Source organism: Callorhinus ursinus, unplaced genomic scaffold (assembly GCF_003265705.2).
Source record: "Callorhinus ursinus isolate GAN/ISIS: 27379988/994484 unplaced genomic scaffold, GSC_fseal_2.0 scaffold10, whole genome shotgun sequence".
In the NCBI taxonomy this organism is placed as follows: domain Eukaryota; kingdom Metazoa; phylum Chordata; class Mammalia; order Carnivora; family Otariidae; genus Callorhinus; species Callorhinus ursinus.
In genome coordinates, this window is record NW_027397072.1 from 2206756 (window position 1) to 2225907 (window position 19152).

At 54.2% G+C, this 19152-nt stretch overlaps 1 protein-coding gene across 4 annotated transcripts in view; it reads right to left on the reverse strand.

The window, feature by feature from the left end:
- Nucleotides 1–19152, reverse strand: part of EIPR1 (EARP complex and GARP complex interacting protein 1) — a 130698-nt gene that overhangs the window by 8131 nt on the left and 103415 nt on the right. For all 4 annotated transcript variants that reach the window (XM_073896945.1, XM_073896944.1, XM_025867688.2 and 1 more), the window contains one exon: nt 10714–10813. In XM_073896945.1, the coding sequence (XP_073753046.1) occupies nt 10714–10813 (100 nt within the window). The remainder of the gene's footprint in view (nt 1–10713; nt 10814–19152) is intronic.

Below are 19152 nucleotides of genomic sequence, written 5' to 3' on the forward strand. Positions count from 1 at the left end.
TCTCAGGACCCACGCCTCCCACTCCCAGGCCTCCAGCTCCTTTCCCTGGAGGTTTGGCCAAGACCTCGTGAGACTCACTGGAGCTGTCTCTGGACCAGCACTTCCACATCCTGAGAGACGAGGGGCTCCTGGCCGTTGAGTGGGGAGAAGAGCTTCCTGCCACGCATGTCCCTGCCCACACGCCCACGGGCCCACGTGGCACTTGATGCACAAAGACGTATCACACTGGCCACACTGTTCTTGTGATCGGGGGTTGACTCTGCCCACACGGTGACTTCTAAAGGCAGGGAGAGCTCTGTGCCACCCATCCCCTGGGGGCATCACCTCATTCATGTTACCTTGAACACCAGCCTCATTCTTCGGAGGAGCCCTGGGCGGGGCCTGTGCGCATCCCCTGTGACTGCCCTGGGTTCTGCGGCCATCTCAGTGCTGTATCGGGGCCCCTGCAGCGAGGGTCAGGGTGAGCCCCCAGACTCAAAACGAACAGGTCTGGGGTGGCCCTACAGAGTCTGTCGGCAGTGCAAGGGGATTCAAGGAGACACCTGGGGGAGAGCACCCGTTTCCTCTCCGGGGAGACTGTCCCAGCTAAGAAACGTGATGGAGGACACATCTATAAGATCGCCTTCTCCAAGCGACCCCCTCATTCTAGGAAGCCCTGCAGCGATGGCCACTCACCCGGAACACACTCCCCTGCCCCACCCAGGAGGCACTTCCCCCTTCTCTACAAGGTTTCCTGGCTCGACTTGTCCCAGAAAATCTTTCTCCAAAAAAACACCATTTTCCTGTCTTACTGACGTGGCCTATCATGCAGGGAGGCCGGGGTGTGCCGAGGATGCAGAAAGTCAGAAATGGAAGGCACAGAGGCCGGAGACAGAGGCAGAGGTGAGACACACAACATGGCGGGAGAACAGAGGGCCTTCCCAGGCTGAGCTCAGCATGAAAGCCGCCAGTGCCCGTGAACGCCAGGCCGACAGGGGTGCCATGAGATCCTGGCGGGCCACAGAGAGCCACCGTGGGCAGCAGCGTGGGACAGACTGGAGGACAGGGCCGGAGGCCAGTTCTGTGGTGGCAAGAAGAGCTGAGGTCAGGCAAGTGGTCACGGGGCAGAGTGGCCAGGGGAATAGAAAAGGGGGCTGCTGACAGGGCCAGTGGCGCAATGGATAACGCGTCTGACTACGGATCAGAAAAGGGGGCTGCTGGTGAGCCAGGACCCCACAGGCTCTCAGGGCAATGTCAGGAACCATGTGCACTGGGGACTCAGACAACAGGGCCCCCACACCTCACTCCTGCACCTGTCCACACCCACTCGGGAGTTTCCCTGGCACCCTCTGGACCAGCATCCTCACAGCCCCCAGGCAGGGACAGGGGCACCCAGAGCACCTGACGCCCCACAAACAGACACCCACAGAAGACCAAGCTGACCCTGAGACTCATCACGAAATTCCCAGGGAGGGATGTGGCCTGACTCAGCCTGTCAAGATCCAGCAGGACCAGTCGGCAGCAGCCAACGGGGTGGGGTGACAAGCAACACGCAGACTGCGCAGTAACCGCGCCGGGAGCAACACTGTGCTGATGAAGGAGGCGGCTCTGCCCTCTCTTCCTCTCCAGCTTTCTCAGCGACCCGGGCACTGGGGCCCGTGGAGAGTGTGAGGCATAAGGGTCTGTGGCAGGTGTTCCCACACGGAGCCCACACGGGACCCACCATGCCAGAGCCACCACCACCAAGCCATGGAGGAAGGAGAACTGCCAGCAGGTAATTCATGATAGGAACCCAGACCCTGAGCTACACAAGGACGGTGAGCAAGTGCATCGGGCAGGAGGCGAAGACAAACTGTCCCAAGAGCAGCGACGAGCATGCTTTCCGGAGGAGCAACATGACCTCAGATGCTAAAAACAGCTCTAAAATGTATGTTAGAGACGCGCGGTGAGCTCATGCTTGGCCCTGACTGTTCTAACTCGTTTTAACCTCCACATACACAGTATCAGCTAAGATATGTTTTCATAATCTCCCGTTATGGAAAAAAATTAAGTCAAACTTCCTACAGGTGCAATTTCAGTTTTACGAAGATGGAATTAAGTAAGATCAGGGAATATGAAAGGGTTGGATATATTTTCTAACTAATCAGCACTCAGTGCCCTAACTAATCTTCTATTAAACAAATAGATTCATCAAAACTCTTCAGAAAGATAAAAACATAAGGTCGCACCTTCAGAAGACAGGTCAGGTACGTTTGACAGAGCGCCTTCTCCGCAAGGCTGGCGAGGAACCAACAGGGAGGACCGGTGAGCCTCGTCACCAAGCTCTCAGCATCTGTGTCACTCCTGGCCGCATCAGGACTCCCTGGAGACAAGCACTGTCTGCTTCCGGAGCTCACACTGCAGAACCAGTCTCCCGGACGCCAGCTTATGGAAGCAAGTTCGTAACTAATGACCGTCGACCAACCAGCAAGCAGTCGTGCAGCCATGAGCGGCTCCAGCCACACTGAGTACAGCAGAGGGGGAAGCTGGCGGAGGGTCAGTGCCCGGCCCACATCACACCCACCTGCTGCGAGGTGAGCACGCCCCACAAGAGGCAGCGCTCAACTCTGCTGGCAACACCACCTGGTCATCAGCTACTGCGTGGTCCTGTCCCAGCAGAATCGCTGCAGGCACATGAGATACATACTAACAGACCCATTTCACAGATGAGGACACCAAGGCCAGAGATTTAGTAACTGCAAATCAACAGCAGCCAACCTGTGGCCAGGCCACGATAAGAGATAACAAGGGAGGTCCAGACGCACCAGAGAAAACAGAGCTGGTCCGGCTGGAGCAGCCAGAGAAAGGGATCGTGAGGTTTTGGGACCCAGGATGGCCTCTGGTGCTGCACAGAACGTGAATCAGCATTAGACAGCAGTGAGGGATTCCTGCGTAAATGAGGCAGAAATGGGAAACATAACGCCACCGGACTGGGGGTGGTGCTGGGTGTCAGACAGGAAAAATGAGGTGGAGGAGGCAGAGCCCGTGGAAGGTCAACCCAGCAGCACAAGGGCAGGAGGTAGGACAGCCCGTGGCGAGCAGGCAGCTCCCAGGTCCTCACGGCCTACAGGACCCCCTCCCCTGGGCGTCGGGCATCAAACAGCAGAGCCCTCTGTGCTGCGGGCTGTCCTGTGATTACATTATCTGAGGTTCTCCAGCCTCACTGGCTTCGGTGAAGCTGGCTGCCACGCTCAGAGGCCCACGTGCAGGGAAGCGAGGACCCCAAGGCCTCGGGCCAACCACGTCCTGCCACAACCTCGTCTGGAGCTTGGGGCAACCCCCTCCCCAGGCGAGTCCTCGGATAAGACCCAGCTGCCGACACCTGCACCACAGTCACATGAGAGACCTGCGGGGCGCCAGGCTTCCAGGTCCCTGACGTCCTCACAGACACCGCCCTGACATGTGGGGGCCAGGGGAAGCAGCCACCTCTGTGGTCCCCTGTTAGAGAGAGATGGATAAGAGACCCAAGTGCCAGCCAGGGGAGAGGAGATACTGCGAGTGAATCTCAGCAGCTCCACGACGGGCCAGTCGAGCCCCCTAATTTCACAGCCAGGAAATCTAAGACCCAGAGAGGGTGGGCAACTCACCCTGGGTCACACAGCCGGTGGGGCAGGAACAGGACCTGCCTCCTGCTTCGACCCCTGGGCTCACTCTGGGGCATGATCTGCCCAGGCAATGGAGACTCCATGCCCCAGTCCCCTTGATGACACCTCGAAGGAGACCTCGCCATCAGCGTCGGGAGGCTGCTCAGGGCAGCCAGCACGTTGTATGCTCTACCATTACCCAGTAGTGTGTCTTGGTTCCCTGGCGACATGGAGACAGAGCTCAGCAAGAACTCCAGAGTGCACAGCACACAGTGAGCTGGTTTCAACGTTAAAGAGAACTAGTCAGTGCCTCCCACCCCAGAAGGAACGATTAAAGCCACCCCACGAACTTCTCTTCAGAGATGTAACTAACACCAGGACACAGACAAAGGAACACAACTCTAATCAACAAAATGCGGCCTCACACTGTTGTGAGCAGTGCACGTGGCCGTAAGGTTTCCAAAGAAAAAAGCGGTACTCCCCGCAGCCAAGGCCCAGAGCTGATGAGGTGCCGGACTTGCCCGAAGATAACGGAGGAGGAGCTGGGAAATCTAAATGCCGCTTCTCACCTCCTCAGGAGAGCAGCAAGGCGAAGCCGTAGCAGATCGTGGCTTTCAGAGCATAAGAGATACGAAGCATCCCAAAGAAGCAAATCCCGCCGATGTGCCCGAGTTCCCAGACCGCCGGGCAGGGGCTGTGTGCTTACATGACAGCCATGACCACTGCCCAAGCCCCTCTGCTCCCGGTCAGGCTCTGAACTGCCACGGGCTCTGCCGCAAGCCCCTTCCCACCCCCAGGAATGTGGGAATGTCCTTTGCCTCTCTCACGCTGGAAATTCCAGCCCCAGCTTTGAACATGAACCCCCTCAGCTGGAGCCCCAGCTCTGCTGCCAAGTGACCGGACACGTGACCTAGCCCGTTTGAGCCTGGCTTCTCTCCTATAACTCACCCAGGAGATGGAGCTATTCAAGAGCCCACCCCACAGGGCCATGAAAATTAAGTGCTACCCTGAAGACCACAAACAACACCCAGAGCTCTGGCCTGTCTTTAGGGGTGGATGGAAGGCACAGGCTGCTGCTGTCTCCTGGGGCACAGAGCGAGGCATCAGAAATGATGGAGCAGTGTGGGAGCAGACTCAGCAGGAGAGCCCCGGCCCACTGCTGCCCTCAGGGTGTGGAAGGAAAAGGGGAGGAAGAGCAAACTGATGGGGAATGGGGATGGCCGGCACACACCTGCCGAGGTGTGTGTGGACAGGGGCCTGCAGAAGGCAGAGGTGGGTCCTGCCACCGCCCCCCCCATCCCAAGCTGTCCCAGGTCACAGGAGTGGATGTCCCCGGCTCCTCAACGTAGCGGCAGACCCCGGCAGGCCTAGCAGCTCCCACACCCCACCAGGGACTCTGTTCCCCAGCCTCCTAGAGCTGGCCTCCTGGAAGCCAGAGCCTTCCAGAAAATGCACACCGGGCATTAGGTACCAGCACTGGGGAGGGGATTTGAGGTTGTTTTAAACTTATTTTTAGCTTATTTCAAACAGACTCTATTTGTAGGAAGAACAGAACTAAAAGGGCTTTTCCCCCTTTGCTGCACCAAAACCTAAGCTCTCTTTGCAGAGGAAAAGGTGTATCCCGCACCCATAGCTGCGGGCTTGACCTCGGCTCCACGTGCGAAACAGGAAAGGTCGTTGAGTGCAGACTCAAATTTTCTCACCAAGATGGACGAGAATATAGCAGACAGTCCTGTCATGCCAATTAGACGCTGGGGATCCGTTGGAGGGAGAGAGATAATTACAGTTGATTAGCGAGGGAGACATCTTTCATGAAGAATAACAAAGGCTTAAAAACCTGGAAGCGCTGTCGTGATGACACGTGTCTTCCTGTGTCGAGCGTGACCCGTACCTGCTGGCTCTGAGGGATGACTGGATTAGGAAGTGCACACAGACTGCTCTTGGGTACCTCGGTTTCTCTCCTCTGTACCTCTGGCCTTTGCACCCGGCTCCCGCTGGCCTGACCCTCACCCCTGGCCCAGCCCTAGACGGTGTGTCCCCCACCCTCTCTTCGTGCACCCACCCCCCTCACTGCCAGTCCACCCTTCCACTCCTGCCTTCCTCCCTCCGCCCACCCACCCACCCTCCGTCCATCTGGCACGTGCGGGCCGCTTGCCACGCACCAGGCACTGTGGGGCAGGCCGCCCCCACGGGACGTCCACTGTGACACTGTCCTACTTTATAGATGTGGAAACCGGTCCCCACTTCCCAGACAAGGACACGGAGGCTTAGACAGGCCACGACGCTTGCCCAAGGTCACCTGGGAGTGAGTGGCAGAAACGGGACCAGATGTTGCAGCTCGGAAGGCTGCCTGGGCTCTCGCCATGGAGCCACGGCCTTCAGCGTCTCCCTCCCACGCCTCGCGCCCACCGCTGCCCCCTCACCTCAGCCGCCGGCCTACACCTGTCCCAGACCATCACGGCAATGCCTGCAAACTGGAACGGACTCGTCTCTAACTGTGGACCCTCACTCTGGGAGGCGAAGCCCAGGAAGGCCGAGGCTGTGTCCCCGCAGTCAGAGTCTGGGCCCACTTACATGACAGCACGCATCTGCTCCCCACAGCAGCACCTGTGTTCCCTTCAACACACTTGGTTTATCAGACGAATTATTCATTCTATCATCCACTCTTACTAGAAAGTCTTTTGAGAGCTAGGGAAGAAGCGCTTGCCAGACACCAACGCCCAGACTGATTTGTATCTGATGCCTTTTTCCAAGAGCTGATGGAAGACTAAAGAATCCTAGTTGTCTCCGATATTTATAAAATCAAAAGCTATGTGTATAGCTATTATGCAACATTAAGATATGGAACTTAGGAAACTCCTCACTCCATGTTTTCTTGAAGATCGCGGCTTTTTTGACGACCACCCTAACGCACCAACTCCAGCAGCTGCTGTCTGAAATGCGTGGTTGACGTCCGCGATGCAGACAGCACTCAAATACTCTGCCATGCCTTTTTATGAGGCTCACCAAAAAACCAGCTTTCAGAGTTCTAGCCTGTTTTCCATGGACCAGTTTCACGATGCTTGGAGTTTGCTCCAAATAAATGTTGACTGTTCCAACGCTCACATCCACCCTCACAGACCAGATGTGACCGTGGCCACTGAAGACAGGCAAGCACCGAGGCTCGGGCCAGCAAGGCACAGCGCAAGTGTGCCGGGGCCGTGACAAGCCCTCCATGGGGCAGAGGGGCAGGGTCAGAAGTGCAGTCCCGAATCTGTCCCTCAAACCATGCCACCTCTAGGACATCCCCTGGCTCCCTGGGCCTTACTTTTTCTCAACTGCCAAGTGAGGGAGTTGAATTCTGTGACCCTGAGGTCTGTGTCTTCACATGGACTGCTTTAAAATCAGTGTCTTTCTTACGTGGCCTGCTGTAAAATCAGTGGGGGACAAAGATCTGTCAACACACCATATGAGCCCTGTTACAACTGCGAAGGCACACTGTGGGTGTCCGGGGACCTCGCGGGCCCTCCTGCCATGTCCTCAATGCTGGCTGTCCGCACTTGCTGAGTGACCACATGCGCACGGGACGTGCTCCACATGCACCAGGCATCCGGGTGTTCAACTTCCTCTGTCCTCACACAGGGAAAGAGCCGCCAGGGCAGCAGAGACCCCGGACGTCAGACGAGGTAAGGGAGGACAACCCCCATCTGGCAGGCCCATCGAGGGCAGCAAGCGTCCCCTCTGGCGGGAATGCTGACCGTGGGGAGGCTGTGTGCGTGTGAGTCTCGGGGAAGCCTGTTCCCTTCTTTCAACTTTGTTGTGAACCAGGTAAAACCACTCTAAAAAATGAAGTCTATTAAAAAAAAAAAAAAAGATGAAAACCTTTCCTCTGCAAGAGGCCCCGCTGCGAAGATGGGACAGAGAGCAGGGGGCCACAGTGCGGGAAGGCCCTCCGCGTGGCACAGAGCAGCCACGTCCACCCACGCCCGTCTGTGGAGACCCAGCCCGCTGCCCCGGGGGCTGGACACGAGGTCCCTGCGTGGGCCACATCACCAGAGGGCAGATTTGGGTGAGCCCCCTGCGACACTCCCACCAGCACCGGACTGGGCTTCCGTTCCCCTCGGGGCCATAGCTGGAGAAAAGTGGACCGGGCGTGAGGCGCGGTCATGGTGTGGCAGGCGACAGACAGGCTCCCAGGAGGAAGGGGCACATGGGGACCCAGCCTGCTTGTCCTGCAGGCAGCCCTGCTTCTGCCCAGCACTCTCTGCCCCCATGAACAAACGCATGTTTTGTATTTCCAGGCACAGCAGACGTGCATCAAGCTGCTCCAAATGATTTTCCTGCCACCACCAGCTCCCCCCACTGAAGTGCAGTTGGTCCCTGCTGTAGGTTTTAAGCCTCACATTAGAACATTTCTGCAAGAACACTATGTCCTTGAAGCCCATTCTCTTCGTTCCAAGAGGCGTTCCTGAATGTCACTGCCTTCGGGCCCTGTACTGCCAGGCAGGGGACGCCCCAGGTTCATCCTCGGGAAGCCCCCAGGCTGACGCGTGGCCAGAGGAAGAGGAGAGCCAACTCTCAAGGCACTGGCTTCCTTTTGCTCTGCACCTGGAAAGCTATTTATTTCCACAGCTCCTGAGAGCTGCCAGGTCCCAGAGATGGATGAGCACACTCCAAAACAGGGAGGCTTCCCCTCTGCCTTCATCGGGGCTGGGACCCCGCGCAACCTCCCCCTGCAGACCACCCCTGGGCTCTGCTAATGATTATAAATGGCAAAGAACCTCCGATTTAATTGCAAAAGGTAATGATGCAGTGAGCATAAGATTAGATTCACCACAGAAGGCAATATCCTCCAACAATAAAAAAAAAAAAAAAAAAAAAAAAAACCAGAGGCGCTGGGTGTGAAGATGGCCGGAATCGATAGGAAGGTTTTGGTATTAAATACCACGGCAGAGGGTCGCAAAGTGGTATTGACAGAAGTGCTGACGGCAGATAAAAACGAAGGAGAGAAAACTAAATTGGTCTCTGCAGAAAATAAGTCACAGATTAATCACCCTACCATAAAATCATTCTGAGATGGCCGAGGGTCTGGAGAGGCGCCCCCGTCTGCTTCCAGGATGGGCTGTGGGACGCGGCACATGCACAGAGGGCTCGCCTCCTCTCCAGCCTCTCCCGCCAGCAGGGCGTGGCACGGCCCAGGGCTCCAGGGCCCACAGCTCCCCCAGCATCTACGTGACCTGCACGACAACAGGAGAGTACTCTGCCCTTCCCATGTCTGGTCTTTGGCTACACGGGAGCACCCTCGAGATGCGAGTGGGAGGGAGAGACAAGAGAGGGCTTGCCGCTGACCCAGACTCCGACTCCGCAGCCGGCCCCTGGGAGGGCACGCACCATCTCCCCCCAGACCCACAGCCCCCAGGGAGCAGCCCCAGGCACCGGGTTACCCTCAAGTTTCCTGTCCCACTCCAAAATCTGGGTGAAATTTGCATTCTACTCTATGATATAGAAATATGTCCTTTTAAAAATTAAAAGTGATTTTTTTCCCTTAAATATTACTTAGACACTACAAAGACAGACCAGCTCTTAACTTCACATTGAAGGCTATGAGACTCCCTTCTGACCACACAGAATTTTAAAACTTCAACATGGCACTTCATATTCTAAAAAGTCTGACTTCGACGCCACGTACTGATGATGATCAGTCACTATTTATGCCATCTCTACTGCCTAGCCAAGAAAGGATTTATCAATACCATAATGTACCATGAGGGAAAAGGGCTAAAGACACGTCATAGGAACAAAGAAACATAAGAAGAGCCACCACTACAGCAATCTGTCCCACAGATGCTGCTCCCGTCCTCCTGCTACACGTGGCCACGTGGTGCCCTCGGTAGCAGTGACACCATAAGCTCTGTCAAGTCTCTAGATTTTTCTCTCGAAGGTTGTTACTTTGATGTAAACAAATGCGATGAAATCAACACAATATAAAAGTCACATCTTAGGGACACCTGGGTGCCTCAGTCGTTAAGCGTCTGCCTTCGGCTCAGGTCATGATCCCAGGGTCCTGGGATCGAGCCCCGCGTCGGGCTCCCTGCTCGGCGGGAAGCCTGCTTCTCCTTCTCCCACTCCCCCTGCTTGTGTTCCCTCTCTCTCAAATAAATAAATAAAATCTTTTAAAAAACAAAAATAAAATAAAAAAATAAAAGTCACATTTAAAAGCGGAAATTTTAAGGAATCAAACATGAAATATACTAATCAGTGAAATATTTACTCTGGAAGGACAAAGTATTTGAGGCAATGACTATGTGAAAGCAAAACCGGTTCCCAAGAAAGTCAGTGCCAAACACTGAACAGTGTGAAGATGCGCAGCCCCGTGGGAGCTGTGAGGACCCAGCCACTGCTGTCCTCAGAAACGGAACCCTGAGGGTGACACGTGGGTGGCTGCGGCTCAGGCACAGAGGTACTCTGTGCTGCCCAGCGGGCCCACGATCACACGCACAGGGTCTGAGGACTGTGACTGCAGAAAGGTGCACACATTCGAGTGAGGGGAAGGTCAGCTGACAGGCCACCGTCGGGGGGAGGGTCATGGGTCATGGTGGGGGTTACAGGCCACAGGGGTTCACAGGTCACGGGGGGATCACAGGCCACCAGGGGTCATAGGCCATGGGGGTGAGGGGTCACGGACCACTGTCATTTTTACAACTCACCCAGAAATTCGAAAGAAGCTCATCAGCACCATGAAATTATTATTTTATGACTGCTCGTACCTAAAAGGCGATTTTAACCCGACTTTGAAAAATCTGTTCATTGGAAAGACAATATACTTGAAACAAGAGAATATACATCGGGATATCCCACAGCCTCTTTTGGACAAATTATGGCCAAAGGGTGGGCTTTTGTCAACCTTGGTTCCGTGTGCTGTCTGCACGGCACATAGGCCCGAACCCCAGGAAGCTTTCACCTGAAGAGCCAGTCATGCAATTCTCCGACTGATGATTCTGCCTGTTCGTTAAGTATTTCATAATTAATGTCAAAATTCTAGGTGTATACAAACCAAGAAGTATATTCTGAATTCAGCCAAAAGGTCCAATTAAAAAACACAAAAAATGAAAACTGTAAGCGTGTCACTCACCACAGCCTGGCCGGAGCTCTCCTGCAGGTCCCACAGCAGGATGTGGTTGTCCGCCAGTGAGATGACCTTCTTCCCGTCCCCCGTGGGCTCCCACGTGACACTGCAAGGAACAGAAGGACCCTCATATGAGTAGGGACGCGGAAGTCCCTGATGTCTCTGCGGCTGAGGCTGTTGCGCACGTCCCTCACGGGCAGCAAGGCCCGCACTAGCACACGGCGACCGCCGGCAGCGTGTACACGCGTGGCACTGCGTCCTCTCCCGCCCAACGTCCGGGTCCTCCCGGCTCAGCTGAGGGCAGGTGGCCGGGAGGTTAGCAGGCCAGGCCGTCGGGGCACTCGGGGTGGGGAGGGCGGCCTGCGACGGGCCCGGCCCACTCATGCTCCCTCCCTGTCCCTCACTGCCTCTCTGACGGTCACTTTCTCTCCCGCCACGTGAGCACACCGTGGGAAGGCAGCCGTCTGTAAGGCAGGAAGAGGGCTCTCACCAGAACGCCACCATGCTGAGCCCCGGCCTCCAGCCCCCAGAACCGGGACAAATAAGGTCTGTTGTTTCAGACCCCAGGCGGCGGTGCTCTGTGGTGGCCACCTGAGCCGACCCGTCTTCCTGAGGACTGAGGAGTGGAGAGCTGACCAACTGCGCCAAGCGAACAGGACGCGGCCTGCTGGGGGCCGGGTCTCAAGGAGGCCCAGCACGGACACTGCCATTTGGGGCAGAATGCCCACATCCCTCGTAGCCCAAGGACTGACGGCAATGGGAGGGCGTCCGTGTCTGCCCTGCCTGTGACATCAGGTCACTTTGTCACGGGTCAGCCGATCTGAAGCCCAGTTTCCTGTGACCTGCAGCCAAAGCCACCGCATCTGATTCAATGCCTATCTGATAACTAGTGGCAGACCACAAATCTCGTCAGCTCTGTGGGAAGGCCACGGAGAGAGCAGAAGGCTTCAGTCTGTTTCTGTCTTCGCTGATGAATTCCCAATGTGCTGTGAGGAGAGTCTCTCTCATGTCCTGTAACTGGGAGGCAATGCAGACACCAGCAAAGACCCTGCTGCTGGTCCTCCTGACAGCACCTGGCACTGACTGACGGCGCCCCTCCCTCACACCACCTTCCCAAGACTGCCCTGGAGCTGGTAGTACTTGTAATCACAACATTAACACCCTCCAAAACCACAGCTTCTTTCTCCTTCATAGCTTAAACAAACATACACAAGGTTCACAGCACTATGACCACAGGTGTACCGCTCCTCTATTACATGGAGCTTAGTGCATCTTTCCTGAAAAATGCACAATATCCAGTACATAAATCTAAAACCCAGTAGCTGGAAGAGAGAGCAAGAAACCCGGTTCTGAAATCTGCTGCTCCTGTTTTGTTAAGATACTGGCTAATCCTAACTTTGAAGACAGCTCTTTACAGCAAGATGGTCAAACTTCTCCTGGTGGCCGTTTCCACGGGTAAACTATGCAGAGTTCACACAACGGAAAGTGAGGCCAAGAGCAAGTGCAAACCAGGAAGGGAGAAGGGCGGCTCACAGGCCTGGCCTGGGGCAGAGCGACGCACTGACCGGTGCTCGACCTTCCCTGGCTTAGCTCAGCGGCTGTAACAAATCACCACAGACCGGGCTGCCTCAACAACACACATTTATTCCACACACTCTGCTGGAGGCTGGACACCCAAGATCAGGGGCCAGCGTGGCGGGGTTCTGCTGAGGGGCCTCCCAGCTCGCAGAAGGCTGCCTTCCCCCGTGTCCTCAACACAGCAGCGGGGGAGGGAGCCCACGTGCCTCTCTTTGCAGGGCACTGCTCCCATGGCGAGAGCTCCACCCTCAGGCCCTCACTGCCTCCCAGAGGTCCCACCTCCTCACACAAACACACTGGACATCAGCGTTGCAACGTATGAATTTGTGGGCACAAGAAAGTGCAGTCCGTAGCACCATGTATTAGGAGCAGTGCGTTTAGGACGCCACAAGGGGCTCCTGAGCAGATCTCGCTCATGACTTACACGTCCCAGCACACACCACACACGCACGCGGAGCTCAGGACAAGGGGGAGCTGCACAGCCATGGGGGTGACCACAGCGACGACGACTGCCCAGTCCGGGGTTGGCAAGACCACAGTCTGAAAGGGGATGACACACATATGTGGACTTTTTAACAGAAACTCCAGAAATCCAGAGATTCCCAGGTGACTCACAAATCACGGGGCAAGAATTAGCCAATTTGATGCCAAAGACTGACTACCTCTTTGCCTGTGGTTTCTCCGGCCAGGCTGAAGGCTTCTGGACAGCAGACCCAGTTTGTTAGAGTTCGTTCATACTCCCCGCAGGGAGCAGCAGCGTCGGAGGCACACAGCACACGATGGGTGCTTGCTCATGATTCCGAGGGAGAGTGAAGAACCCAGGTAAGCACGGAGATGCCGCGTACAAAAATGAGACCATTTCCAAGTATATTCAGCAAACTGCTAGCACAGGAGGGCCGGGAACACAGCCAACAGCCCCCAAATGAGAAAAAGCTATAAAGGCATCTGAACAATCAAAATCCCTCCACTGCAGCTCATGTTTTAAATTGCAGTGTCCCTTGAGTCCTTACTCAGACCTCCCCTTCCCCTTCCGTCTGCCCACTGTTCTAGCACGGTCGGTTATGGTGGCCAAGGCTACAGAACAAACGCGTGGGCCCTGCGAGAGCGGGCTGTCTGAGGCAGAAATCTGGGGAACAGGGCAAGCTGTAAAAACTGACACCCACAACAGAAGGGGGGGTGGAGGGAGGCAGGGAGGGGGCAGGGGAGGAGGGAAGAAGGAGGGGGGGGGGGGGGGGGAGGGGGAGGGGGAGGAGGGAGGGAGGAAGGAGGGGGCGGGGGAGGAGGGAGGGAGGGGGAAGTCGTGTGGAAACCAAGTCACAGGCTTGTTCTAGAGCCCAGATCCGACAGGACGCGGTGAGGAGGCGAGGTGGCAGGCCGCGGAGAAGGTCCTTCCTCCAGATGCAGCCGCGGCACTGAGAGCCCCCCTGCGGCCTAAACCGAGGGGTCACCTTGGTCTGCTCTGCCCCGGGGCTGCAAGGGGAGGCGTGCAGAGCGAGGAGAATGTCCTGCGGAAAGCCGTGGTCTCCACAACCACGCAGCACGGGCCGAGGGGCCCCTGTCCGTGGGAGTCAGCTCACGTGTCAGCAATCTCAGCAGAGCAAACCACCAAATGAATTTCAAGTAGCCACAGAAGTGACTTTTCCTATCTAAAAAGGAAAAATATATAATAATTCAAAATGATGTTTAAAAAAGGCTTAAAGTATACAGGAGGGGGATGACGGCTTGTGTTAGGAAACAGTCTGCCCTCGGGTTCTTACAGGTGGAGGGTTTAAGAAAACCTTCATTTCTTCGGGAACAAAGCTCTTGCCACTTCTGAAGGTCACAGTGAGTATGATCGAGAACAGCAGCAAAGAACACAGGACATGGGGGAAATGAGGTTCAGAGGAGGCGCCCCACCTGAGCTGGGGGGCAGGCCCATGTTGTCTTGCAGACAGAAACCCCAGACCTGGGCTGGGGGCGCGTGGCGGACTTATTCCTGCCAGAGCTCTATGAAACCCACTGCCCAGTAAAGGCCTGCTGAACTTCTAGAAACACAGCTACAAGTGGTTCTATAGCTTCCGAGGAGTAAGGGCAAGTCCCTACACCACCGTGGCTCCGCAGCACCCCTGTCCCGCCCCTATCTCTCGGCAGAGGTGAACTCACGAGAGTCTGAACACAGACCCGAGGCTGCAGGAGGTTCCCCTGCCAGAACCAGGACCCAAGCTGGAAAGAGCAAGTCACTTCAATAAAACAAACTGGTGGCAGATTAGGACAAAGACAGGCCGGCTTCTGGAGGCAGGAGGGGCTCAGATGAAACACCACTTCTTCCGGGGAGCTGGTCTGACCCCTGGAGGCTGCTTGGACTGCCCTTTGTCCTGAAGCCAGAGCAAGCCCCTGGGCATTCATGTCCACTTCCCGGCGAGACAACAAATTCTGCACAAGCCCAGGCTTACCTGGCGGTATGTGCCAAGCACCCAGCCCAGACTCTGACCTTCGCAGGAGAGGCACTTAATAAAGAGGTGTTGGAAGAAAAGAGGGAACAAAGAATTAATTACACTTCCTCTCAGCCTGTGTCCAGTGCACCTTATAATGCATGAAAGGTAAAATTGGAAAAAGATTCTATTTATCAAGTACACTCAGTGAAGATTGGTCCACCTTGGAGCCCGTTTGAGAGGGTTTGCTACTTAGTCTCGAAAGGACCTCGTCAAGAAGAGGTGTTGCTTGTTCACTGACTCTGTCGTGTTGGAGACACAATAAGCAGAGCAAGCGGAGGAGCCCCACGGTCTCCCTCTCGGACCCACACTCCCCGCCCCTCCCACGCCCCCTCCAGGTGGTGAACTGCGGGGCATCGCTCCTGGCCGATCAAACCAAAACTGAAATGCCCAGCCTGCCCCCACAGCCCCATGCCAAACCCCGTGGGCATCTCTGCCCATGTGTCCATGCCACCCTAATCTCCAAATGTACCAAACAGTATACGCTGCACCCCCATTCTTCTCTAACCCCCGGGTTACAACTCTCCCATGAGCAAAATCTTGGGAGTAATTTTTTTACAACTCTCCTTCCCGAATTCCACATAAAAAAGCAATAAAGTGTGTTAAATTTTATTTGTAATGTCTGACTTCTTGCTTTTACACAAATCTGACCCAGTTTGCCTTTGGCTTCATGAAAATCTTATAGCTCTTGCCTGGAAATGCTATCTCCCTGGCTCCTACTTTCCCTACTAACTCTGCAAATTCACCTGAGGACATGGCCCCCCAACATAGCCCATGTTTAGTCCAATCTCTGGGCCTGTATTTGGCTTCCCAGCATCAAACTACGGAAACATGACAAGGTCTTGTTCTCACAGAAACACCATCCTGGGGCGCCTGGGTGGCTCAGTGGGTTAAGCGACTGCCTTCTGCTCAGGTCATGATCCTGGGGTCCTGGGATCGAGTCCCGCATCGGGCTCCCTGTGCAGTGGGGAGTCTGCTTCTCTCCCTCCCCCTGCTCATGTTCTCCCTCTTGCTCACTCTCCCTCTCTTTCAAATAAATAAATAAAATCTGGAAGGCAGGCAGGCAGGCCATCCAGTTTTAGCTGAAGTACCACCATGAATAGAAGACCGGCATCAGCAAAGCTGTACCAGTGACATTTCAAGCACCTGTCACATGCTGAGTTTACATAGAATATTGTTAGATTTGGGTTCTGAGCTCCTATCTGTCTAACCAGACCATTTCTTTTTTTTGTTTTTTTTATTTTATTATGTTATAATAATCACCATACATTACATCATTAGTTTTGGATGTAGTGTTCCATGATTCATTGTTTGTGCATAACACCCAGTGCTCCATGCAGAATGTGCCCTCTTTAATACCCATCACCAGGCTAACCCATTCCCCCAACCCCCTCCCCTCTAGAACCCTCAGTTTGTTTTTCAGAGTCCATCATCTCTCATGGTTCGTCTCCCCCTCCGACTTACTCCCCTTCATTCTTCCCCTCCTGCTATCTTCTTTTTTTTTTTCTTAACATATATTGCATTATTTGTTTCAGAAGTACAGATCTGTGATTCAACAGTCTTGCACAATTCACAGCACTCACCATAGCACATACCCTCCCCAATGTCTATAACCCAGCCACCCCATCCCTGCCACCCCCCACTACTCCAGCAACCCTCAGTTTCCTGAGATTAAGAATTCCTCATATCAGTGAGGTCATATGATACATGTCTTCCTCTGATTGACTTATTTCACTCAGCGTAACACCCTCCAGTTCCATCCATGTCATTCCAGCCCCTTTCTAACCACAGTGGTGGAAGGATCTAGGCCCTGCGGACATGGTCACATGACCCACTAAGACAGTCTGCCATGCACAGGACAGGAAAGCATCAACACAACACGAAATCCATCAGCAGCTCCCACCAAGGCCATTCCGCCCACAAAGACTCCACCAGAATGCCTCCTACCACACAGTCCTCCAACTAAGCAAGTGTGGCATCTCCCTAATATAATGCGCCCCCCCCCGAAGTCAGTGCAACAGGCCTGCTAAGTCGAGACCCCAGCCTCAGACGCCCTCTATCCTTACAGGCTACGGTACTAGGAGCCTCTTGACCTATCAGAATCCCTATCTTCATCTGGAAGATGGACATGCCTCCTCTGGGGGCTGCCATAAGGATTACACGACTTACTCAAGAATTCTAGCAAACCTGAGTCCCTCAATCAGGGCTGCAATCCTCCAGTGGCAGAAGGCTCAGGACAGGGTGAAGTGGCACGCATGCCCTAGCACGTTTTCAGGGTAAAGACCATTCTGTGAAACTTTCATTATGGTGCATATATATGTATGGGGGAGGAGGGAGTCTGATGTAAAATTACCTCTTTCTCATTTTGAAATTTGGAGAATGCTGCTTCAGACCACTAACACTGGTCTTAATTTTTACTAATTTCAAGCACCTTGAGTAGAATTTCCTCTGAAGTGCATGGCCTTCTTTTTAACTTTCCAGGAGTGCACCAAATACACAGCCTGGCCGAGATGACCCATTCCATGCCCATCCGGCACTGGAGCATGTTCCCATGCCTCTGGGGACAGAGCTGGTGCCCCTGAAAGGGCCCTACATCACTGATCTTTATTGGGTTTGCTTTTATGACAGTGGAGTCTGCAATCCTGGCTACTGCACATGTCCTCCCAGCACCTGCTTCACACTCCCTTTTAACTGAGCTTGAGCAGCATACGCACTGACTAACAAGTTTAATATTGAACAGCCCTACTGGGTACGGAAACTCTCTCCCCTGAAGAAAATACATGAAGCCATACCCCTGCCTTCCTGAACTCCTGATTTAAGCTGTACTATTTTATATTCTAATTTAAAATCAGCTATGCTCATTAAAAATGTTTAAACTTTGCAGAAGTGAAAGTCTCTTTTATTGCTGCCCAGTGGAAATAACTCCTATCAATAGGGGACGTGTAGCATCCAGGTCTTTGCTATACACAAGCTGATGTGGATAATATGACCTCGGATGTCACTTACAGAAATGCAAACACATTGACACCTTACTGTGTAATGTGTTGCTTTACTTACAACATGTCCCAGGTAACTTTCCATGTCAAATAAATGTAATTCTTGCCAAAGGCCACACAAAATTCTGTTGTATGGATACCTGCAATTTTTCATCTCTTTGAGCTTTGATTTCCTCATCATCTGTCCAGTGGGGATAATAGTAGTGTGCGGACGTTATAGGTTTGTGAAGACAAACAAGCCAATATTCAGAACAGCCTGCACAAAGTAGGTGTTCAATGAGCCTCGATATGATCGGATGCAGTTAGATCTATGCTTCTTAAACTGGACATGGTGCTACTCTCCAGAGATTTTTGGGAAAGCGTGGAGGGGCCCTTCTGGTTTTCCCAAAGACTGGGAGGGAAGAGGTACAGGGGTGCCCCATGACCCATAACACGCAAACAGCCTTCAACAGCAAAGACTGTCCCACCCCCAATGCCAACAATGTCAAATGCTCCCTTGGAAACACCATAAAACCCTACTTTGAAATTTGGCTGGAATATTAAAATTACCACCTTTACATGCACCAAAAGAATTCCATCAAGATTTATTTTAAGAAAAAAAATCTTCAGAAGAGGTTAGAAACTGAAATCCTTGCCTATTCTGAAAGGCAACAGAGCTCGAGCCTGTTTCGCTGTCCTGCCCACTTCATACCCAGTAGCCTAGGTCCTGAGTCACCCACATCACTTCTGTGGCACCTGGGTTTTCCTCTGATGATCTTCTGTCCAAAAGTCAGCATCATGCCATTTCCCCTTGGGGGTCCGAGAACATTCTGGAGCTCCCGGAGTTACTGTCACATCACCAGAAATTTGTCTCAAGAGCTCCAGGACCAGACCCCCACGGAGGCGGCTTCTTGTCCTGTACCGTTTTTACGGTGAATACACAAAGTGGGAAGGCTGCTCCACATCTCCATTCCCTCCCTCTCTCTCCACATCCTGGCCCCTGGTCGGTGTGCCCTGGAGGACAGCACAGGCTCCCATGCCGCCCAGAAAATATCCACATGGGGCCTGGCTGCTTCAGCCTGCCTCCAACCCTAGGGCAGCCTGTGTTCTGGGCGCCAGGCACTGCCCCCCAGGGGCACGCTGGGAGGCAGCGGGAGGGGAAGCCCATCAATGACCGCGGACAACCCAGAGGAGGGACAGGAATTCAAAGTAAACGGGTCGGGAAACGATGAGGGTGAGTGAGAGAGATGCCAGCCTGTTCCAAGGCTTGTCCCACTAGTTCTGGGTCTCAGTCTGTCTCACACACGCACACGCATGCCGCGCACATGCACATGGGAAACACGTGCACAACCCCCATCTCTTATACGTGCACACCCCAGACGTGAACACGCATCCCATACATGCGCACACACCCTGCACAC